The sequence below is a fragment of the Dipodomys spectabilis genome, unplaced genomic scaffold, assembly GCF_019054845.1.
Source record: "Dipodomys spectabilis isolate Male_0828 unplaced genomic scaffold, ASM1905484v1 ptg000264l, whole genome shotgun sequence".
Lineage (NCBI taxonomy): Eukaryota > Metazoa > Chordata > Mammalia > Rodentia > Heteromyidae > Dipodomys > Dipodomys spectabilis.
The window spans coordinates 9,730,881-9,754,059 of record NW_024870941.1 but is presented as its reverse complement, the minus strand read 5'-3'; the positions used below and the strand labels follow the sequence as shown (position 1 = coordinate 9,754,059).

At 62.9% G+C, this 23,179-nt stretch overlaps 3 protein-coding genes across 5 annotated transcripts; all 3 read left to right on the top strand.

Moving 5' to 3' along the window:
* Nucleotides 1-5,532: 5,532 nt before the first annotated feature.
* Ly6d (lymphocyte antigen 6 family member D) lies at nt 5,533-7,071 on the top strand. Of its 2 annotated transcripts, none has more exons than XM_042699976.1 (3): nt 5,533-5,636; nt 6,277-6,375; nt 6,572-7,071. In XM_042699976.1, exons 1-3 carry the CDS (start codon nt 5,585-5,587, stop codon nt 6,793-6,795), a joined length of 375 nt encoding a protein of 124 aa, XP_042555910.1. In that variant the 5' UTR covers nt 5,533-5,584; the 3' UTR covers nt 6,796-7,071. The 2 variants fall into 2 exon arrangements, with proteins under 2 accessions (XP_042555910.1, XP_042555909.1); XM_042699975.1 differs by lacking the exon at nt 5,533-5,636 and adding an exon at nt 5,818-5,899.
* A 4,813-nt stretch (nt 7,072-11,884) lies between these two features.
* On the top strand, nt 11,885-14,288 carry Lynx1 (Ly6/neurotoxin 1). Of its 2 annotated transcripts, XM_042699974.1 has the most exons (5): nt 11,885-11,963; nt 12,579-12,581; nt 12,717-12,906; nt 13,077-13,178; nt 13,302-14,288. In XM_042699974.1, the coding sequence occupies exons 3-5, from the start codon at nt 12,855-12,857 to the stop codon at nt 13,496-13,498; spliced, it is 351 nt and encodes a 116-aa protein (XP_042555908.1). In that variant the 5' UTR covers nt 11,885-11,963; nt 12,579-12,581; nt 12,717-12,854; the 3' UTR covers nt 13,499-14,288. The 2 variants fall into 2 exon arrangements, with proteins under 2 accessions (XP_042555908.1, XP_042555907.1); XM_042699973.1 differs by lacking the exon at nt 12,579-12,581 and having other exon boundaries at nt 11,911-11,963.
* Nucleotides 14,289-17,873: 3,585 nt separating this feature from the next.
* Nucleotides 17,874-21,399, top strand: LOC122125305 (secreted Ly-6/uPAR domain-containing protein 2-like). Its single transcript, XM_042699903.1, has 3 exons — nt 17,874-17,925; nt 20,988-21,092; nt 21,263-21,399. Exons 1-3 carry the CDS (start codon nt 17,874-17,876, stop codon nt 21,397-21,399), a joined length of 294 nt encoding a protein of 97 aa, XP_042555837.1.
* The last annotated feature ends 1,780 nt before the right edge of the window (nt 21,400-23,179 follow it).

Sequence of the window (23,179 nt, the reverse complement as noted above, 5' to 3'; positions counted from 1 at the left end):
GTTCCTTCCAGGGAGCCCCCTGAGCTTTGGTGTCCCCTCTGGGCAGTGGCCCCAGGCCCCAGGCCCACACCCTGCTCGGACACTGGCCCCTTTACCTGTCTGGACAGGCACAGGACTGAGGCTTCCCAGGGCCCCGAATCCCCCCAGGACTCACCTTGGGGGCCAAGGCCAGAGTCCCCGCAACCGACCAGGCCTCTCGTGGGGACAGGCATGAGGCCTTTCCTCAGAAGACTACCCAGGTCTGGGAGCCCAGGGTCCCTAGGTTTCCCGCCCAGGCCCTGCTCTTCTGCCCTTTGGGGGCCCAGAATCCTTCCCCTGTCCCTCCTTTCTTATCCCTCACCTCTCTGCCCACGGCCTGGGTGTTTACCTCCTTGGTGGGAATCTGGGAACCGGTGCACAGCCCCTCCCCCCTCCTTCCCTCTGCCTCCCCATGCTGATCACCTGCTTGATCACCTGCTAGGCCTCCCGGCAGCAAGAGAGCTGAGGGCTCCCCATTACCCCAGTTCCCTTCACCTGCCCTCCCCCAGAGCCCCTCCACCCTCAGAGCCCTGACTCAGCCACCTTCCTCGCCTGGCTGAGTGCTGGCCACCGCCCTGGGGACCTAGGAAGGATGGGGAGGCCCCTGTGTGGGGGGAGGTTGGATTGTCCTGGGCCTGGACTGGGACTTGCAGGGTGGGAGCTGGCTGCTTGGAAGGGTGCAGCTCCTATAGGTGGTCCTGTCCGGCGATGCTCCTCACAACCCCATCCTTCCTAGGCCCAGCTGCTGAGCCCCCTCCTCTAGGGAGGTCCAGATCACAGATGGGAGAAAGCAAAGACCTTGACCACCCCCCCCCCCCACCAGACTCCTGCAGGGGACAGTGCCCTCCCCTTGGGTGGGGTGGGCAGTAACTCAACCACATGCCAGAGCAGCCAAGCATGACCATAAAGGGACCCTTGCTGAATGCTGGTGGCTCACACCTGTCATCCTAGCTACTCAGGAGGCTGAGATCTGAGGGTCACGGTTCAAAGCCAGCCCAGGTGGGAAAGTCCATGAGACTCTTATCTCCAATAAACTATTCAGAAAAAGCCAGAAGGGGTGCTGTGGCTCAAGTGGTAGAGTACTAGCCTTGAGCAAAAGAAGCTCAGGGACTGAGCCCTAAGACCAGCACAAAAAGGGGGATCCTTGAGCCTACTATGGGTCTACTGCTTTGGGTCTCTCTTCAACTGCAAAGTCTGAATTCTCCTCTTCCTCCATGCCTGGGAAGCGGGAGGGTCAGAGCCTATAGGAGGTAAAGCAGCCCTTCCAGTGGGAGTCCAGCTCCAGGATTTATACCAACCCACCAATAGCTAAGAGGCTTTTCCCCTGGTGTCCAACTCTTCCTTGCACATAAATAAACGCTGCCTCTTCCCCCACTTTCCTTGCCCTGTAGTTCTCTAGCTGGAGCACCCCCCCCCCCCCCCGTTCTATTTGCTTTCAATTACTTTAGCTCTGTGATAAAGCTCCCACCTTCGCACCCCAGCACCTTGTGTCCTGTCCTTCAATTCTTGGCCAGATTGTAACGGTAAACACAAACCCTAGATGGTAACACATGCATCCGGGTCCAGGAAAGGAGCAGAGGTGGGGAGAGGCGGAGCTGGAATGGGTGGCCGTAGTTCCGCCTCTCCAGCCAGTTGGAGCTGGGTGATGGGGGGGCGGGAGGGGGACCCCCAGGGCTCAGGAAGGGTGGGGACGGGCTTCTTTGGGGCCTGGGCCTGCCTTCTGCTGCGTGGGTAGGAGGAGGGCTTGACACAGGAGGGGAACCTGTGGAGGCACCGGCTCCGGAAGTGCCCTGGGGAGGCAAAGCGGAGCTCACAGGACCAGAACCAGAGGGCTAGCTCCGTGTTTAGACCCGCCGTGGCATCCAGCAGAAGTGGTAGGACAAACTGGCCCTTTTCTGTGCCCCGTGTGCCAGCCCTGCGGTCCCCAAGCAGGGTGTTCCTCTCTTCTGGCCACCCACATCCTGTCCCAAAAGACGCTCCCATACTGTCTCTCCTCTTGCGTAAGTGGATACCGGTGACACACCCGTTAATCTCTTAAACCCTTAGGATTGTGGGACTGTGCTTGGTGTCAGGGCCAGGCCTGGGCCTCCCAGCCTCCCCTGGGCTTGTCTCCCAGCGTTCCTGCCTGGCCCCCATGTCCTACGTTCCAAATCGAGCGTGTCTGAAGTCTGAGTGCTGCAGGCCTCAGAGCTGCTGCCACAGCTGCGGACCGGAAGGCCTCAGAGGCTGCAGCCAGATGGGGCCTCGGGGTGACTGCGGTCCCCCACTGAAGAGCGGGAGGAGCGAGTGGGAAGACAGGCATCTCCAAGGAGCACCCCTCCCCTGGCTGTGGACAAAGCCTCTCCAGACCTGGGCTGGCTGAAGCTCCGCCCTGGGGTCCTTCTCAGATGGCACCCGCACTGACTCATGGGGCGGGGGGAGCGAGGGAGGCCCTGCTCTTCTGTGTCATCCGAGGTACCTGCGTGTGCAGGTGTGCTACTGGGAGGGACAGGGCCCCACTCATCGTCTGACTCCGAGCATTCCTGGAAAGGGAACGAAGAAGGGTGTGGCGTGGGCCCCCGGAAGCCTGGCCCTGCCGCCACCTGTCAGCTTAGCTGGACCCACAGGGCAGGTCCTCTGCCAGCCCCCAGCTCCAAAGGTCCCACTCACGCTGTGGCTGACATATGCCGACCCTTATAAAACGCTGTGGAATGGACGGATGAGTGATGTGACCTGAGGTTGGAGGAAGCACTCGGGACTCCTGAGGTGTGGCCCCCTCTCTCTGTCTGGAGGCCTTCAGAGGTCTGACCTGGCTACCTGGGGCGTCTGCCTCCGGCCAGGGGAGGACTCAGGGCTTCTAGAAGGCCTGGAGTTTCATGCTGGGCTGCCCTGAGCTGAGTGCCCCCCTCTCTGAGCCCCCATCCCCTGGTGAGCTCCGTGGCCTATGTGCCACGGTGAAGGAGGGGAGCCCGCTTCGGACCCAGGTCCAGGCTGTCCCTCCCGCCCGCCCGCCTGCCTGTCACTTCACCCTGTCACACCACCTGCGCACCAGGCGCCAGTTGTGGTATACGTCAGGCCCAGAGGCTGGGCCTGATGGGTGGGTGGATGGGAAGGCCCAGCTCCAAAGAGGCCGTCCCTTCTGAGGGACGAATGTGAGGGTGAGTGGGCTTCTTTGCCCACTGCACCCCAAGCCACCTCCCAGGCCCAGCCCACCGCTGCCCTGGCCACACTGCACTGCACCCCAAGCCACCTCCCAGGCCCGGCCCACCGCTGCCCTGGCCACACTGCACTGCACCCCAAGCCACCTCCCAGGCCCGGCCCACCGCTGCCCTGGCCACACTGCACTGCACCCCAAGCCACCTCCCAGGCCCGGCCCACCGCTGCCCTGGCCACACTGCACTGCACCCCAAGCCACCTCCCAGGCCCGGCCCACCGCTGCCCTGGCCACACTGCACTGCACCCCAAGCCACCTCCCAGGCCCGGCCCACCGCTGCCCTGGCCACACTGCACTGCACCCCAAGCCACCTCCCAGGCCCGGCCCACCGCTGCCCTGGCCACACTGCACTGCACCCCAAGCCACCTCCCAGGCCCGGCCCACCGCTGCCCTGGCCACACTGCACTGCACCCCAAGCCACCTCCCAGGCCCGGCCCACCACTGCCCTGGCCACACTGCCCCACAAGTCCCTGGTTCCTAACACCAAAAACACATGACTTCGGAGCCAATCACACTATTCCCGGGAACCACCTGGGACAGGCAGCCCTTCCAGAGACAAAGGCCTCCCTCCCTCCCTCAGATCCACAGCCTTGCTGTCCTGCTCCAGAGCACGTGGCCACCACGAAGCCTGAGGCCCTGGGGGCGGGCCGGGTGTGCTGGGGCCTCCGCTCCACTGCCCGAGGCCTTGGACGAAGACACCTACTGGGTCTGCCCATCATCTGTGGATCCTCCAGCTCAGCCAGGCCCAGAAAGAACTCCAAACCCGTTTCTCCAGCCTTCCCTCTGGGGCAACGGTGAGTCACTCAGTCTGCCATCACCTGAGTCCCACCCTGTTACCCAGCCCTGGGATCTGTTCCCAAGGCCTGCAAACACGCTCCCTCCCCCCACAACGCAGCCCTGTGCCTGGTACGTGCAGGCAGAAAGTCCGGGTGGCAGGGGGATCTGGCGCACATGGGACCCATGTTACCAGCAAGGCCAGGCTGACGAGGGGCGGGGTCCTACTTGAGCCCCTCCGGGGACCCTGAAGGCACCAGCTGCCGCACCCCTTAGGACCCAGGAACTGGTGAAGGGGAGTCCTGGGACATCTCTCAGCCAATGTCACCTGGAGCCTCCAGCAAATGACCGTAGCCTTTACCTCACCCAGAACAGGAGCTGGCCGGTCCAGGGCAGGAGGCCAGGAAGGGGTCTGGGCCACTGGAGCACAGGTCCACCGAGTCCTAGAGCCTCAGCCTGGCCCAATGCCACTGTCCTGACCTTCCGGTCCTTGTTGGTACATGTTCCTTGGCTACACAGGATGCATGAGGACAGGCCTATGGCCGATCTCTATCTGTACCAAGCAGGCCCGGTGTCTGCCCGGCCCTCCCAGGGCACAGTGGGAACAGTCCGCCAGACTCGAGTCCTCCCCCCTGTGAACAGAGTGTGAAGGAGAGGCTCTGCCTACCCCGCAGGGGACCTGGCCCAGTGCTGCCCCAGGGCCTGGACCATGGCCTCCGGGACTTGGGAACTCTGGGTTCTCAGTTCTCTGGTTTTGGAGCCGGCGCAGAGATTGGGAGTGTTACAAACCAGGAGGCCCACTGAGATGCTGCGTCTCTAGGTGTGTCCCAGGGCGCGGGACTGGGGAGGGTCTTGAGGCCTGAGAAGGGCAGGGTCTGGGGGAAAGAGAAGGCTGGAGAGGACTTGTATCTTCCCAACAAGAAATCTTGTCCTCTGCAGCTGGACCCTCCCCCTCCATTCCCATCAACCCTGCTCCAGCCCAGAGTTCCCCAGCACTTGTGATGGCTGGGACCCCAAGGCCTGGGGTCTTTGCCCCCAGTGTGCTCTCTCTCCCCCACACTGCTCTCTCCTCTGCCTCCCACAGGCCATCAGTTTGCATCTCTGCGGTTCTGTGCTCCAGGGCTGCACTGGGCCTGGCGTAGCACCTCCCTGCCGGTGGGGCCCCTCGGGGCACCGAGCACAGACTGTGCCTGGAAGGGGCTGTACAAGGGGGTGGAGGAGAGGACCAAGGGGCCGGAGGTGACGGGGGCGGGCGGTCGGTGACACGACCCAGGGACTGGCGGATGGAATGAGAACGGAAACCCAGCTGGCAGAGACAGAGATGGCAGACAGAGGGAGACTCGGGGCCCCTGCCCAGAACTGGCCCTGCGCAGCCCCAGAGGGCAGACCTGGCCCTGGGAGGGGGCCGGGGGCCATGGACCCTCCCGCTGGCAGACGCCCAGCATGTGCTGGGGTGGTGCGTGTGGGCCCGGCAGGGTGAAGCAAGCCTGGTGGCGTGCCACCCGCTTGCTGGGGCCCCTCCCTGCCCCTCCCATACCACTGTCCCAGCTATAAGGCCGGGGAAGGAGGAGCCGCTACTGCTCCCAGACCCAGACCAGGATGAAGACAGTCCTGCTGCTCCTCACGGCCCTGGCTGTGGCCATGGGTCCAGGTGAGAGGCCGGGCCTGGGGCCTGGCAGAGTGGGCAGGGCTGGGCTGGGGCAGGGCAGGGTGGGCAGCCCTGGCTTAGCCAGACTGGTCCTGACAGGAAGGAAGCCTGAAGCCGAGGAGCCGAGAATACTGGCACATGGGATGCTCTACTCTTGGCATTTAAAACAAAATGGACCTCTATCTTAACCCAACAAATGGCGGGCTTACAATACCTAAGAATCAAAGGATTAGACTGGACCAGTAGCACTGGAGACCCTCAGAAAGGTGGTTCTGGAGTGGTTCCCTGCCCCAGCCCGTGCTCCCCGCCACAGGCAGCCAGCTGGCAGTGGGGCCCGGCACAGCCTCTTGGGGTGTGGGGCCATTGTGTCCCAGGAGCTGCTCTAGGCAGCGTGCAGGGTGCCCTGAGGCCCGGGGAGGCCCTGGCTCTCCTTGCCAGGCCGGCCTGGCCTCTCCCTGATGTGGTCTAGCACTAGAGGCCTTCTCCAGGGCGGGGGGCAGGGCAAGGGCCTCCTGAGCTGGGCCCGGGCGGAGCTCTGAGGGGGCCAGGGATGGCCAGGGGCGGCCACTGCCTGTGGCGGAGGTGCAGTGCTCCGCCTGGCGGAGCCGACCCGGACCTGAGCCTCACCACCTTCCCCCACCAGCCCAGGCACTCCGCTGTCACGTGTGCAACAGCTCGACCAACTGCAAGGAACCCCAGTCCTGCCCGGCCAGCTCCAAATTTTGCAGGACCATCACCACAGGTGAGTGGTGGGCCGGGACCCTCAGGCGGGAGCTCCCCCTTCGCCCTCCCCCCTCCTCCCCTGCACAAAGATAACAACCCTTCAGTCATAGTCAGGCAACTGTGCCCAGAAGTGGGAGGGGGACGGGTGTATAAAAGCTGAGCTGGACAATGGGCAGTCCTGACCGCTCCCCCCCCCCCCCCCCGCCGTTCCGCAGTGGAGCCTCTGTCGGGAAACCTGGTCAGGAAGGACTGTGTAGACTGGTGCACCCCCAGCAGCATCCAGCCGGGCCAGGTGAGCAGCGGCAGCGTCACCACCGAGTGCTGCCAGGGTGACCTGTGCAACAGCGCCTTGTCCGCCAGCTCCCCGCGCACCAGCTCCTCCCTGGGCCCCGTGCTGGGCCTGGGCCTCCTGCTCCTCATCCTGGGCCCTCGCCTGTGACTCTCCTGGGAAGGACCCGCGCCCCTGCCCCTCCTGCTCCCGGGGTTCCCCTAGCCTCCTCCATGGCCATGAAGGGAGTGCTGGATGCTGAGGCTGGAGCTGACCTCCTGGTGGGCACGGAGGGCAGATGACCGGTGCCCAGGGCCAGAAGAGGCGGGCAGCTGCACAGTAGCAGTATGGAAGGCAGAAAACAGACCCAGCTCCCATCCCTTCTGATTTTGTACTCCTTTATTTTTCTACTCAAACCTCTGCATGAAAATAAATGATTTAAGACCAGCGTGGCTGTGGCTAGGCTGCTAGGCTGGGTCGGGCAGGTGCTTTCCAAATCTCCCAGTCTTGTAGGTGAGGTCCCATCTCATCCTGGGAAGGGCAGGCCCTTCCCTCGGTCCCCACCCTGGGAGGGCCCTGCTGGCCCTCCTGCAGTCCCCCCCCCAGTTGGGGAGGGGCCTGAGGGAGCCGGGCAGACCAGGATTGATGGCCTCTCCCACTGCTGGCTCTGGGACAAGGGACACCAGATCCACGGACCTGAGCTTTTGGCCCTGGAGGTGCAGAAAGGTCGCAAGCCTCAGAGCTGGGAGAGCTCTGATCACACCACAGCTCAGAGCTGGGAGAGCTCTGATCACACCACAGCTTAGAGCTGGGAGAGCTCTGATCACACCACAGCTCAAGGCAACCCCAGCTGCCAGGGAAGAACGTCACCCAAAAACACCCAGTGGGAAGCGGGGAGGGTGTGACTCAACAACCCCGGGACCCAGAGGCAAGAGGAGGGATGGGGGAGGCTCCAGAGACTGGGTGTGTCCATTCCCTGTAAGGCTGAGTCAAAGAGTGGGTGCCAAGCGAGCGGTCTTCTCTGTCCCGGGGCACGGGTGGCCCCACATGACAGCAGCCATGCTCCCCCAGGCTGGATAGCTGCCACTGAGGCACAAGGCTCTGACTTGTAGCCTACTGGCACCCTCAAACCGTGTCTGGAGAACCCTGTCCCAGCAGGTAGTGGGGGCGTGGCGGTGGGGAGGGGTCCTAGGCACAAGTCCTCCCCTCTCTGCCCTGGAAGAAGCCTTCTTCAGCCCCAGCTTTTGCAGGGCTGGAGAGGTAGGGTGTGTTGCTTAATTGTGAGGCCACCCTGCTCCCCTGAGACCCCAGGCCACTGTAGGGCCCTTGCACCCAAGCCAAGGCACCACCACTCAGAGCTGTATTCTGCTCTGCAAACCCCACATCTCCACCCCTGCCTCTTCTCCACCCTGCCCCTGCTCTGTGAGCCCCATAGCTTTACCCCTGCCTCTGCTCTGAGAGCCCCACATCTCCACCTCAGCCCTGAGTTCTGTTCCTGATCACTCCTGGTCCTTACCTCTTGATCCCAGGCATGGTGCTGGATCTCCTAGGGCCTCAGTTTCCTACACTTAGACTCAACACTTCACTCATGTTCATGGGGGCCAGGGTCTGCTGAAGAGCCCTTGCCCTGTCTCTTAGCCATAGCAGGATATGGACCTCCAGGGACCCCAGCCCTACCCAGGGTCCTGCTGCAGTGGAGCTGTGCCCGTAGGGCTGTGGCTTGGGTGGCCAGAGCCAGGCCTGGTGCCAGAGCACCCTCCAGTGGCCACTAGAACGTCACAGAGCTCTGGTGGCCCGGAACCTGCTCTGGGACTTGTCTGCTCTCTCCTGGATGCTCTCTCCTGCACAGCTCCCTTCAGGTAGACTCCTCAAACCTGAGCATGAACCCTGACTCAGCGGAAGATTCCGGAGACTTCTGTGCCTATCTTCTTGGCTCCTTTCTCTTCCTCACTTGGGAGCCAGTGTGCCAGTCAGAACAACCCAGGCTTGTGTGCCATGAGGTGAGAAAGGGACAAACAGGCCAGAGGCTGGGGGCACACTCGCGTCCGCATCCTGGCTACTCAGAAAGCTGAGCTCCGAGAATCAGCTAAAAGGCAGCACAGTCCGTAAGACTCTGGTCTCCAATTAACCACCAAAAGGCCAGACGCAGAGACACTAGCACGCTAGCCTTGGGCAAAAAGGTTCAGGGACAGTGCTCCAACCTGAGTTCAAGCTCCAGTGTCGGCGATAGATAGATAGATAGATAGATAGATAGATAGATAGATAGATAGGAGGCAGACAGACCTGGTGTAACATGTAAAGTCAGAAAACAGAACAAAATTATTGATGATTAAAAATAGGGCCAAATATTAAAGGCAGAACTCCTCTGTAGAGAGAGACTCCAGGTTAAATGGCCAACAGTCAGCCTTAGTCCCTTTCCATCCTTGCTAAAAAGCATAACATCTCTCCCCCTCTCAGGTTTCCCAGGCTGGCAGCTTTGCAGTTTATCACAAACATTGCTGAAGCCACCGACAACCTTGGAGCTTCTCACCAGCTGTTGCTGCATTAGCCAGGAGCTTACAATAAACATCATTTCTGTAAGGGAAATTTCAGTGCACCCCCCACGCATGGGAATGAGTTTCTAATGTTTTGAGATTTAAAATATACTATTTCTTCCCAAGGTTAAGTTTTGACTTCTGTAAGCTAAGGGTTGTTTTGACTTTGTCTAATAATGTCAATATCAATAGTATCGATCATGCTGCCCAAGTCAAGATTATGGTTTGCCTATGCTCTTGTGACTCAAGGCTGTTTTGCACCTGTAACCTTGCTTGCTTGCTCTGGGAAACATCACCGATGTGAACCCTTTCCTATAAAAATCCCCCATGAAAAGCAAATAGGGCTGTTCTCCGAAGCCCTGCGAGCTGGGGACAGACGCCATGTGGCTAATAAAAGGCTTCCAGCCAGTTTGACTGAGTGCTGGTGACTCCTTTTGCCAATTGTGTGTTTGAGTCCCACCAGCTCCGGGAGCTGGGATATAACACTGGGATCACACAAGGTACAGTTCACTGAGAACTCACTGATGGAAGTGTGTGTGTGTGTGTGTGTGTTTCGGGGGGGGTCTGGTCGTGGGGCCTGAGCTCTGGGCCTGGGCTCTGTCCCTCAGCTCTTCAGCTCAAGGCTAGTGCTCTACCACAGTGCCACTTCCAGCTTATTTCTTTTTGCTTATGTGGTGCTGAGGAATCGAACCCAGGGCCTTATGCATGCAAGGCAAGCGCTCTACCATTGAGCCACCTTCCCAGACCCTCGTTGTTTGTTTTGCCAGTCTTGGGGCTTCAACTCAGGGTCCAGGCACTGTCCCCGAGCCTCTCTGTGCTCAAGGCTAGCACTCTGCCATTTGAATCACAGTACCACTTCAGCTTTTTCTGTTTATGTGGTAGTAAGGAATCAAACCCAGGGCTTCACGCATGCTAGACAAGCACTCTACACTGAGCCACATTCCCAGCCTGGAATTGTGGTCCTGAGCAACAGCAAGACTCGTAGATTCCACAAGTTGGGTCAGGAGAAACGGGTACATAATAGGACAAAAGCGACTCTTCCTGGCCAGACTGCGACGGTTTATATAAAGCCAAGGTGGAGGATGCCAGGGATGCTGCGAGCTGAATTCAGGCCTCAGAGCCTCGGCACTTGCCCTGGCAGGTCCTTCTGTTTACAGTGTGCTGGAAAAGAATTCAAGAGAACCTGCAAGGTCACCCTGGGCCAGGTGTGGCCTGTAACCAAGACCCCCGGTCAGTCACATTCTGTATATGTTGTCTTGTTTTGTTTTTGTTTTTTAAAACAGGGTAGGGGTCCAGGGCCTGACGACTCCTTCACAGTGGGTGTTGGAGCTCGGGGCGCACTTGGCTCCGGCTCCGGGGGGTTCCCCATCCATGTTTCCTCTATGGCCTCCTGAGCAGGGGCCCTGTGAGCTCCATGTGGGCAGAGTATTTGAGAACACGGGTGGGTTTCTAGTCCCCGTGGTGTCCCCAACTCCTGACACATTTGACAAGTGACCATTTGGCAGAGAGAGCGTCACATGACCAACTCAGTTTATCCAGAACCGGAACAGACCTATCCAGATGCCAGGGCGGTTAGGTCAGAGGAGTGTCTTTTTCTCTCAACAGAAAGAGAGAGAGAGAGAGAGAGAGAGAGAGAGAGAGACAGACAGACAGACAGACAGACAGACAGACAGACAGACAGACAGACATCTTGGGCCATGGAAACCGATTAAATTTCACTTAAAATGAAGTACTTAAGGCTATGAAAAATAGCTCCCTAACACCAGGATCATGATGGGGGTTGGTGCAGACCATAAGGTGATTCTGAGGTTGTGAGCCCCAAGTGCACCCCACCTGGAAAGCAAGACCCAGAGAGGCTGGGGACAGTAACTCCCTTCCGGTGGTCAGCGGGCCCCTCCTGAGGACACTTGTGAGGGAGGGCAAGAGGGTGGGCTAAGGCCCCGGGTGCGGAGAGACTCCCAGCGGTGCCCCAAGGTCGCAAAGGTGTCACTAGGGATTGTGCGCATCCTGACTCATGGCCTCTGTCGGGCTCCCACGCGTGTAACCTGGGAGCCCACTAGGGCCCCAGAGCGCGAGCCCCGCCGTGAGCTCATGGGGTGGGGCTGGTGCCGAGATCTGGGGACCGGCGGGGAGAGGCTGCTGTGCGCTCCTGCTCTGGTGCAGGATGGACTTGCGTGGAAGCCTGCGATGTGCCCTGGGCAGGGCCCAGGCAGGGAGACGCGCGGGGGGGGGGGGGGGGGGGGGGGAGGGTCGGAGCGTGCGGTGCGCCCGGGGAGACGCGGGGGGGGGGGGGGGGGAAAGGGGCATCGAGGCGGGGAGACGCGGGGCAGGGTCGGAGCGTGCAGTGCGCCCGGGGAGACGCGGGGGAAGGGGCGGAGCGTGCGGTGCGCCCTGGGGGGGGAGACGCGGAGGGGGGGGCGGAAGGGGCATCGAGGCGGGGAGACGCGGGGCAGGGGCGGAGCGTGCGGTGCGCCCTGGGCGGGCCGAGGCGGGGAAGGGGCGGGGCGTGCGGGGCGCCCTGGGCGGGGAGACGCGGGGAAGGGGCGGGGCGTGCGGGGCGCCCTGGGAGACGCGGGGGAAGGGGCGGAGCGTGCGGTGCGCCCTGGGAGACGCGGGGAAGGGGCGGAGCGTGCGGTGCGGCCTGGGCGGGCCGAGGCGGGGAAGGGCGGAGCGGGGCCGGCCGGAGGCGGGCGCGCGGGCGGGCGAGGCGGGCAGGCGCCGGGTGCGCGCTGTGCGGCGGGGTGCTGCGGGAAGGACGGCTCGCGGGGCCGCGCGCTCACCCCGAGGGGGACCTGGGAGCCGCCGGTGAGTGCTGGGCCCGGCGGGGACCCGCGCTGGCGGAGGCCGGGGACGAGGAGAGCCGTGGGAGCCTCCCGGCCCCGCCGCAGCCGGGCCCGCAGTCTCCGGGGCGGAGCTCGGCGCCGGGGTGGGGGAGCCGCGGCCCAGCCCCGGGCAGGCCCTGGGCACCCGGCGGGGCGCCAGGGAAGCGGATTTGGGACGCCGGTTCTGTCCCCCGGGCGGGAATGGGAACCAAGTGTCGAGGCGGGGTGAGGGCGGACGCGGCCCCAGACCCCAGGCCAGACGGGGGGCGCCTCGTCCCGTGTCCCCCAGCGCTTCTGGGGCAGCCCCAGCGCCCTGTCCCAGCCGGGCGTGGCCCCCCAGCCCCGCTGTCCCGCGTGGCCTTCCTTACAAGTGGAACCCACACAGGGGACCCCTGGAGGCGGGAGGTGGAGCGGTGGGTAGAGAGCAGGGACCCCAGCCCGTCCTGGCGGCCCCTGCACCCCGGGCCCCAGGGTCTGCGTGCTCGCTCTCCAAGCGTCCTGCAGCAAACGTACCCAGAGTGAAATCTGGGGTTCATATCCGGCCGCTGCAGCCTCTCCTCACACTGCCACCCCATCTTGCTCTGCCCCGACCCTGCAGGATGTACGTGCCAGCTTGGGCGTGGGTGGGGACTGGCCTCTGGTTGGAATGCCCCGGCCCTGCCCAGGGACCCTTCCCTGACGGACACCCGGTGACTGCCCAGGCCCAGCACTGACCACACGTCTCTGCCAACTTCAGTGCAGGGCTGGTGTACCAGCGTCAGGCCGGAAGAGCCTGCCTGCACCCCCTGTGCCCTGCCCCTGCCACCGGCCCAGTGGAGCCAGGACCAGCTGCTGCTTGCCTTCCCGCTCCCACGCTGTCCCCTGGCCTCCGGTCATGGCACCCCTGCTCGGCCTGCTGCTGGTGGCCCTGGTGGGCCTGCCTCTGGGTAAGGTGGGCAAGGACAGAAAGATGTACAGCCTGGAATGTGGGACGGGCAGCCTAAGGGGGGGGGGGGCGGAATTCCCAGACTTGTCCTGGCAGTGGGGGCGCGGGGTGCCCTCTGATGGCCAGAGTGGGGTTTCTCCGGGTTCTGTGACTCCCACCTCCCGCCCCCAGCCCAGGCTCTGGACTGCCATGTGTGTGCCTACAACGGAGACAACTGCTTCAACCCTATGCGCTGCCCCGCCATGGTCTCGTACTGCATGACCACGCGCACCTGTGAGTCCGGTGGTGGGGACAGAGGCTCCCGCCCTCCCTGCGCCCTTCCTGGGACCTGATTGGCCCTGTGTGCGGGGGGTCCTGCCTCTCTCAGGGATGCTTCTTGCCTCCTGCCCACTGCAGACTACACCCCGTACCGGATGAAGGTGAGCAAGTCCTGTGTACCCAGCTGCTTTGAGACGGTATACGATGGCTACTCCAAGCACGCATCCACCACCTCCTGCTGCCAGTATGACCTCTGCAATGGGGCTGGCTTTGCCACCCCAGCCCTCCTGGCCTTGGCCCCCATTCTCCTGTCCACCCTTTGGGGTCTGCTGTGAGGCCCTGGCTCCCAGGGAAGACCAACTCAAAAGCAAAGCTCTCAAGAGACTCTTGTACCCTCTTATACTGCACCCCACTCAACCCCACTTCCTACTCTCCTGAGACTCCCGCCAGCCGTCCCCAGGCCCAGGGCTGTCAGGGAGGACTGCTGAGCTCCAGCTTCCCATAGAACCTCGCTTCAGGGCCATGACAGTCACTTCTCAAACGGCTGCTGTGTGACCCTGAACCTCCAGGGTGCCGGGCCCTCCTCTGTGGGGGGAAGGGGCCAGAGTGCTGTTTGTAGCCGGAGGGAGTCCAGGCAGTTCAGGATCACTGATTTCATGGGGGCAGCAGCCAAACCCCCACCTTCCATGCAGAAAGCTCCCACTCAGCGTGGTAGGTGCTGGGTGGAAGGAGGGAAGATCAGGAGCCAGCTAGGGGCCGTGCAGGACCCAGCAGGGCTTCTTGCCCAGGGCAGGATGGAGTGAGCCAAGGGGAGGAAGGCCTTTGTCACTGCCAGCTGCTCCTGGAGCTCTGCCAAGTTTAGAGTCCTAGAGCGCTTGGCCAGGGGAGTGGGCAGTGCACCTCACCAGGCCTGCTGTCCCTCCAGTGCTCGAGGCTGTCTGGGGCACTGGGAGGCGTATGCGCCCAGGGCGCAGCTAGACCCCTTCACCTTCCCATCCTCCTCTCTCCCCACCCTGGTATGAGGCCCAGTATCCTGAGGCTGGCAGGGATCGGGGACGTGGGGGTGGACAGGCTGTGCTATATTCAGTCTGGCCTGCCTGCTGGCCAGGGCCAGCGCTATTCTGGGTAGGGTGGAAGGGGGTGGGGCAAGCTGGCGGGGGGGGGGGAGGGGGAGATGAGGCCACCACCCTGCAGAGTGCTCATGGTCGCTCAGGTCCCTTGGCAACTCCTGTAGTCCCCGCCCCCATCCCTCAGGAGACCCCAGCTGGACAGATGCGCAAGAAGCCAGGCCACGTCGGCAGCAGCCACCACAGATAGTGCTGGCCACCACACCACAGCCTAGATTTGAGAGACACCAGTCTGTCCAGCCCTGCCACACCAATGCCAGTGGACCAGTGAGGCCAGATGGGCTCGGATCTCTTCACTGATCGGTGCCCAGGCCCAGGTGCTGCCCAGGAGACTCTCAAGCTGGCCGGGCCCAGGAGGTGGGGTGGTGGCAGCGCCCATGTCAGAGACTGCTGCATCCTGAGTGGCCGGGACTGTCCACCCACAGAGCCCGGGAGGTGGGGTCCCCTCTGGGCCACTGCAGGCTCCATTCTGCCTCACCTTCTGGAAGACAGGATGCTAGGGGAGGGAGGAGGCATGGCGGCCCTCTTGCAAAGGGGACATGGGGAGGGGCCTGAGGATGAGGGCCATTGACTTCCAATAGGATGGGCCTCCCGGGAGGCAGGAAGGAGGCCACATAGAGGACATGTGTGCACACATGCATGAGTAGCCATGGGTCCAGTGCAGAACCAGACATGGCAATTGTTTCCTTGGGGCCAGTTGGGCATGAGCCCCTCCCTGGGGAGCAGGGAGGCCGGTGCTGCCCTTGTGCTCCTCCAGGACACCCCCTCTGTCCCCCCCCATTAGCAAGTGACCAGTGAACCAGACCGCCCTCGGGGCGCTGGCTGGGAAGGGTACGCGTGGGCCTGGCTCGACGGGAAGGGCCTGGAAGTTGCCACTACCTCACTTGCGTGAGGCCACTGTCACCAATCCAGCTGCAGCCTGGGCCAGAGCTGGGAGAGGCCTGAGCCACAGTGCTCCCTCTCGTGGCAGAGGATGATGGGAAAAGCCTGGTCACCTGTGGGCTCCCAAGAGGCTGTGATGGGTACGGTGCTGGGGTCTTCTCTCCTGCATCACCCCGTGGCCTGCCACACGACTCCATCCAAGCCCCACAGGACCACACGGCCCGGGACCATGCTGCCCCTCCCCTGTGACAGGGCCCTGCCTGGCGGTCCTGTCCTAGGCACCTGGCTCAGCGCGTAAAGATGGTGCTCAGGGGAAGCAGGGCTAAGCTTGGCAAGGGAGTGGTTGTTGCAGATTAGAGAAACGGGAAGAGTGGTGCCCACTGGCCTATCCTTCCCTATCCCTTCCAGGGTGGTGTGGTGACATCTGTCTAGCCCCACTGCGGCTTTGCTGCATGGGGGCCACCACTGTACCCCTTGGACAGATAAGGAAATGGAGACACAGTCAGGGTTTATGTCCCCAAGGCCAGCTGGCCTGACCACCCCTGGCCCCGCCTCCCTACTGGCCAGGGTGCCCTGGGCTCCACATCCCAGGGTGATGACGTGCTCATAAACATCAGAGACCCTTGGCATGGTTATTACTACAGGGGCTCAGGATCCAGGGGCTTTGAAGAGAAAGCGGGGAGTGAGGGTTGAGGAGCTGTGGGCTCGAGTGTGGAGTCAGGGCTGGATGCCAGGCGTGGCTGGCAAGGCAGAGAGGACCGAGGGCGCCAGGCACACAGGGCTGACCATCTGCATGGGCGGCTACCGAGGCTGGGGCTGCAGGCAGAGCAGTGGGACTCAAGTCCCCGACCTGGGTGGGCACTCAGGTCTGTGGGCTGCAGCTCACTCTGGAGTCAGGGTCTGGACGCAGCCCGGAGCTCTGCAGAGGCGCCATCCACCGCGCGGGGGCTGGTGGAGCAGTACGCCTGCCGTGGGGTGCCACGGAGCCGCGGAGCCCAGCCCTGACCCGAGACCCGGGGCTGCCTCTGTGTCACGAGCAGGAAAGTGACTAAGGAGCCCGGAGGCCACCTGGTCTGCGGAGAGGTGCCAGTCAGGGTAGAGCGATCTGCCCCACTCTGAGGCTGGCTTTCCTGAACCAGACGCTGGGTCCGCTGCTGCTTGCTTCCCTCTGCCGTGTCCGAGTGGTTGTGGTGACCTGTGCTGTTGTCGCAACCTGAAGTTCTAGAAGCACAGGAGGAAGCGGCATGCCCCTCTGTCCTCTGCTTCTTTCTCCCCAACGCTTGTTACGGGGACCTGCTGCTCTGCACGTCCCGGGCCTCTCGGGCCTCTCCACACCCTGACCCTCTTCCTGGTGACACGAGGGATCTCACGCCCAGGTACTTGCGGTGCCAGCGTCCAGGGCAGGGTCGCAGCAGGCCCTATCCTATCTGCCATCCTGGGGTCCAGACGCTTCCCCGGACCGTGTCAGACTAGAGTGCCAGCCTAGTCCCTCCCCCACCCCCAGCACTGTGTACTCAGTTCCTAGGTGAGGTCTAGCAGCTTCCCTCACAGAATGAATAAAAGACGATGGACACCTGTGTCTGCCCCTCTCTCCTCCCCTCCTGCCTGACCTCAGGCCTTGCCTGTCTGCCTTGTGGGTCTTCCCGGGCTGCTGGGCTGCTGCGTGGGCCCTGAGTTCCTGCTCGCCAAGGTTCTTCCCACTTCTCTGGCTGCTGGCAGGGGGCGGGCAAGCAGGATTTTCGGGAAATAAACCCTCCCGCCCTGAGAGGGACAGCAGGCTGGATGGAAGGAGGGAGGGAGGGAGGGAGGGAGGCGGGGAGGGAGGGAGGGAGGGAGATGGGGCCCAGCACCTGCCCCAGCACCCACCCTTCACCTGGTTTCTGGTTCCTGACTCCATTCTCATGACTCGCCCAAGAAAGAGGGTCTCCTTCCCTTTGGACCTCTGCAGCCCAGGCTTAGGAAGCCCCCCGGGCAGAGGGCCAGGCCAGAGCCACTGGCAAGGCACAGAGACACAGGAGGGTCCCTGACCCGTGGTCACACCCCTGCATGGCCCCAGTTCAGAACCCCAGGTGTTGGGCTGAACAACCCCTGCCCCACAGATGCCCCTTCTGCTCTTACCCTCTTGGGGCAGGGCCTTGCTGCCCCTCCTGCTGCTCCTGGACCAGCACCACAGGGAGGCCTTGGATCCCGTGCCAGGACGATCCCTCACCCTGGAGTCGAAGTGCACAGCTGCGCTTTCCCGGCTCCTCTCCACGCCTCCAGCTCTGGGAGAGGCGGGATGGGCTGGAGTGACTTGGCAGGTGGAAGTTCAGCCTCTGCCAAGGAGGTGTACTTTGAGAGCTCCATCTAGGGCAGCCGGGCCCACGCAGGGTCTCATCTCCATCTGCAACTGGCAGGGTTAGGGGCAGCCGGCCAGTTGCCTGTAGAGCTGTCTGTACGTTGGGCATTGGAGCCTGAGGCCTGGCAACCTGGCCCCCTCTGCTCAACAGACCAGGGAACGAGCTCATGGAACCAGGCCAGGCTTGCCAGGTGGGGCTGGCCACCTGGCCAGCTCTGGGCCAAGTGGGTCCTGCCCAGCTCCCAGCTGAGCCAGGCTTCTGGTGACTCACTGGGAGCTAGTGGCAGCAGGGAGGCAAGGGTGGGGTAGGAGCAGCCCAGGTATAAGGGGCGGCAGGCTCAGGCTCCTGCTCATCCCAGGAACATGAGGCTTCTCTTCAAGCTCCTGCTCACCATGATCTTGACCCTGGACCTGGGTGAGTCCGGGGATTCAGCCACCTCCCCCATTGCTCCTGTCTACCCCTGTCCCTCTGGGGGAGCCCTTTCCTGCCCCTTCCCCTCTCCCTGGCACTGTCCCCTTCCTGTGCACCAGCCTGCTTGGAGAACTCAGCAGTTCCTCCTCACCCCATGCCTCAGAGCCCCGAGTCCCCTCAGGCCAGACTTCTTGCGGACCCTCACTACCCAGTACTCAACACGAAATGCCTCTCCCTCCGCCCTTGCTGTCACCTCCTGGAGCCCCCTTTCCTGATACCCCACCCCCTGCCCACCCCCATCCTCAGCTGCCTCTGACTGAACCTTCACCCCACCCCACCCCCAGGCCAGCCCCCTTGCCCTGGGCTCAGGTGCTTTATCCCAGTGCCGCCTGAGGGCTCCTCACGGCACCCCAAACTTCCCTGTCCCGGCCTGGCCTCCACCTCCCAGCAGAGCTCTAGCGTGTCCCCAGCCCTTGTTGGTAGCTGTCCTGTCACCCACCAGCTCTTCTCCCTCCACACTCCAGCCTCCCTGGCAAAGCCTCTGCCTCCTGCCCACCTGAGAGGGGCATCCTTAACACTGGTCACAAGTCTCTCCCCAGAGGCATCCCTCCCAATCTGGCCCATTAGGGACCCTCTGTCCTGAGAGGCTGGGCCGCTGTCCAGGGTCCTGGCCCCCTAGAAACCCTCTGTCCTGAGAGGCTGGGCCGCTGTCCAGGGTCCTGGCCCCCTAGAAACCCTCTGTCCTGAGAGGCTAGGCTGCTGTCCAGGGTCCTGGCCCCCTAGAGACCCTCTGTCCTGAGAGGCTGGGCCGCTGTCCAGTGTCCTGGCCCCCTAGAGATCCTCTGTCCTGAGAAGCTGGACCGCTGTCCAGGGTCCTGGTCCCCTAGAGATCCTCTGTCCTGAGAGGCTGGGCCGCTGTCCAGGGTCCTGGCCCCTTGGGCCCTCTGTCCTAAGTGGCTGGACCGCTGTCCACAGTCATCAGGAAGATTATCTCCACCTTGAAGACCAAGACCCTCTGGCGCCAAGGACCCGAGCTCAGATGGGCGGCCTCTGCCCCTGTCAGGCCTGGGGCTCCAGGGGGCACAGCCAGCCAGCAGTCATGGGCCAGCAGCATCTCCATGGGCGCAGAGCAGCCCTCCCACCCTCTCAGCCACGGCTGGCACACCCCAGGCACCTCTGACCCCGAGACCATCTCTTCCATGAGAGAACATGCCAGTCCCCCTCTATGGAAACCCAGTTGTCCCAAGGGACAAGCCCTGGCCTGCTCCAGACTCTTCCCGTTGCAAGAGGACGGGGGGCCTGGGGCTGCGTGAGCCTGTCTCGGGGTGCCCGTGCTCCGTGCCACCGCCACTTCTCATGGGCAGCACCTCTCTCCGGGGCTTGTGGCTGGTGGGAGGGGCCACTACACCCTGTTCCTGCTTTAGCTGGAGCAGACCGAATCAGAGGGAGGTAACCGCCGTGGCTGCGTGCGGGGAAGCGGGGCAGGCCGCTAACCCAGTCTGCCGCCCCTGCGCACATCCCGCTGCCCCTCCCTGTCTTCTTCAGAGCTGCCTCTCTGAGTGGCAAGTGTGGATGGGGGCCCGGTCCCTGTGTCCCCCACCCTCGGTCCTGTTAGGAGCTGAAACATCTTTGTCTCATTGCTGAACAAGGAAGAAGAGTTCTTTCTCCTGAGGATCCCTCCCTCCTTCCCTTCCCAGCCCTGATTCACTCATTTGTTCCACAAACCCGAGCCTCACCCGGCGTGGAGGAGGGGCGGGAGGGGGATGGGCGCACAGAGGCCGGCAGCCCCATGCCCACGAAAGCCCTCTTCTCTGATGGGAGTGGGACTGGGGCAGTGCAGCCCTGGGTGGGTGCAGCTGACAAAGAGGCCCTGGACACCCAGGAGGGCTTCTTGGGGGAGGCGGCCCTGAGCTGGGGTGGAGGGATAGCACAGGCAACGCTGGGGGGCCCAGGGAAGAATGCACACGGTGGAGATAGGAGAAGTTGGGTTCTCCACAGCTCCCCCTCCATCCCTCGTGGTGTCCTGACCACTCGTCCCCCTCCATCTGCCCCCACTCGGCCCTCCTGTGTCCAGGGAGGATGCAGACCTCAAGCACCTTAGACTTGGGATGGCCGCTGGGTGTCTTCATTGGGGTGGATGGGCTTCCTCGCTACTTCTTGCGGGAGGTGGGGTCTCGGCTGTCCTGCAGGGCTGTGGACTGCCCAGGGTCATGGGGACCTTGAAGCAGGTGGGACTTCCTGTGTGTCCCCTGCTTCAAAGACACAGGCCAGAGGACGGTCCCCAGGCCCTGGCTGAGTCCAGATCTCTGCGTGCCGAGGGTGGTGGAGGCGTGGCTGTGGTGGGAGCTGAGCTGGGGCTGGGGCTGACCCTCAGGGCCACAAGGCTGCCAGCCTGGCCTTGCCCAGCTTCCCGGCTCAGCTTCCTGAGGACAGCTGGGATCCCCCGAGGCCTGAGGTGCATGCGTGTGTGCGCAGGGCACTTGGTAAGGACCTGGCCACCTGCAGGCCAGGGAGGACTCACCTCTATATGTGAGCCAAGGAGAAGATGGGGGACAGGATGCCCTGAGGACTGAGGCAGAGGAATGGAGGTGGAGAGGATGAGGGAGGAGCGGGTGGAGGCCGAGGGACACAGGACAGAGAAAACAGGGCCAGCCCAGGACCCCCCTGCCAGCCCAGGACCCTCCCGCCCTGCCTTCCTCTGGTTGGCCTTCCCTAGGTTTCCACTAAGAGAAGCTCCAGAATTGAGGTCCTGACCCGCGTCCAGGGTCCTGTTCAGGCCCCTGAAGGTGGAAGGTGGAAGTCTCAGGCCCTGTGCTTCTTCCCCGCCCACTCCCCAAGCTCCCCAGAAGCCCAGGCTCCCACACCCCACAGGCTCCATCCGTCCCAGGGGTGCTCTGGCCTGGGCGGACGGTCGCAGGGTCACCTTGGCAGGCTGAGCCTCGGCTGAGGCTGGCACCAAGAGCTCGCCCCGCCCAGTGCCTCGCGGAGCCCGGTGCCCTGTGCCCGGGGAGGAAGCGGGGCGGCCGGGCTGCCTGCCGGTCACCGGCCTGTGCCTCTTCCTGCAGCCGCCGCACAGGGCCTGCGATGTCACCGCTGCAAGGGCTTTGGCGGGTGCTCCCACGCGTCCAGCTGCCCGAGGGGCTCCACCCACTGCGTCATCATTGCCACCCGTGAGTGGGGCGCCGGGTGGCCAGCCACACCCCCCTCTCTTGGGGGGACACAGCTCAGGGGGGGATGGAGTGGGGAAGCGTGGGGACACCCATGCCTGGTGTGCTCCGGTGAGACATGGGCTTAGGCCGCTCGGCTCAGGGGCCGCCCCTGGTTCTCCTCCCACCCCCAGGGGCACCCATCAGCTTCAACGACCTGCCCTTGGTCACCAAGATGTGCTACAGCGGCTGCCCCAGCGTCAGCAGCCTGGACATGGGGCCTCACGTGTCCATCGCCTGCTGCCAGTACAGCCTCTGCAACCATGACTGACGCCTCCTTCCGCTGGAGCGCCACGGGGCCACGCCACGCCCACCGGGCCTGACCGCTCTTCCTCAGGAAGCCCTGGGTGGGCTGACTCTCCTCTGGCCCCCCAATGCCAGCAGCCCCCAATAAAAGGAGCTGAATCCTGATGCTGTGCTGTCGGAGGAGCAGAGTCCTGTGCGGGTGTGGGGCGGGGACAGTGCCTCTCCCTCTCTTTCTGGTCATGGCCTCCTCAACCCCTCAGCCTCCACCAACCTTCCCCCCTCAGAAAGCGCCTCCACCTCCACCCAGACGCAGGCACTGAAAAGCAGGAGGCTGCAGATGGCTCAGGGCCCTAAGCCAGCTGGGTGGGGAAAATGAGGCGGGGCGCTGAGGAGCACCCCCAGCCCAGGGCTGGGGTGCCAAGAAGGGTGTGGACATCCCTGCAGTCCTAACTCTGTGCGGCCTGGGGAGTGGGGTGGGGGTCCTCCTTCCGGGCCTCTGGCCTCCAGGACAGGATGTGCAGAGGGGGCACGGGGGTGGGCGGGGGCGGGGGGCACCTCCTGCACACGCCTTCACCAGCTGCTCCTGGTGAAGCGCCACCTTGGCCTGGGGTCCCTGGAGCGTCCTGGCCTGCGGGTGCTCCCCGCTCCCCACTCCTCAGCCAAGCCTTGCCTCCAGCTCCCTTGGCCGTGGGTCCCCTCCCACAGCCCTGCTGGCAGAGCAGGAGGGAGACCAGATCCGCCCTGGCCAATCACCTCAGGGCAGACACAGGACCCAACACCCGATGTTTGAGGAAGTTACTCACTTGGCAAACATTTAATCACCAAGCCCAGGGCTCAAGTTTCAACTGCTGGTTTCAGGCAAGCCTCGGGGAAGGGCAGGGGCCTTGCCCTGGCTGTCTGGCCATCTCCTGGGCACTGGTCTCACGAAAACCCGTTAGTGCGAAGCTGAGTCCGGAGGAGAGAGGGGAGGCTCCAAGCGCAGGCAGCCCACAGCGCGCCCAGACCCCGGGGGCCGCCAGGGGGCCCAGGCCCCGGCATCACCGCTAGGGTGCGGCGTCCCTGGTGGACAATGAGAAAACCTGGGTCTCACCTCCTCCAGCTTTGTCAGAGGTCCCCATCCAATCCAACCGAAGGCTTTAAATGTGAGGAGAAAGAGATCATTCAGAAACCCGGGAGAAAAGCTCCTCACACTTGGGTTTACAAATAGTGAACCAGAGAGTAGACTCTGAGTTATCACGTGAGCCCGCGGTGGTATACACACGCACCACCACCACCACACCAAGAGAAGTGAAAAACGTCCATAGAAACTCCCCACAAAGACTCCCAGTACAGAGCTGTTCATCCATGCAGCCACACAATGAAACAACCTGATGTCCAGCAACTGATGAACGGATAAGTGAAAACCGGTCTATTTAACATCCAGAGGGTGATAGGGCCCTGCACTACAATGTGGGTGATCCTGGAAAATGTTCTACTCAGTAAAAGAAGCCAGACACACAATGACAGCGAATCCATGACCTGGCAGGAGAGGGAAACCTAAAGCCACCAAGGCCATTCCTTGTTGCATGTGATGAAGGAAAGATTGCTAAGACCTGGGGGAGGGAGGCCCAGACATGTTTCTGACCCTCTCACCATTCAGTATTTTTCCTCTGGCTGCCTAAGTGTGCAGGCATTTTTCTTGTCGATCTAAACAACAGAGCATGGCATTACCTTCAGAGAATGGAGGCATGTACTGGGGACCCCTGAGGTGTGGTGACAGGCGCTCCCGCACCGGGGTAAGCTCGGGGCACATTCCAGGAGACTGA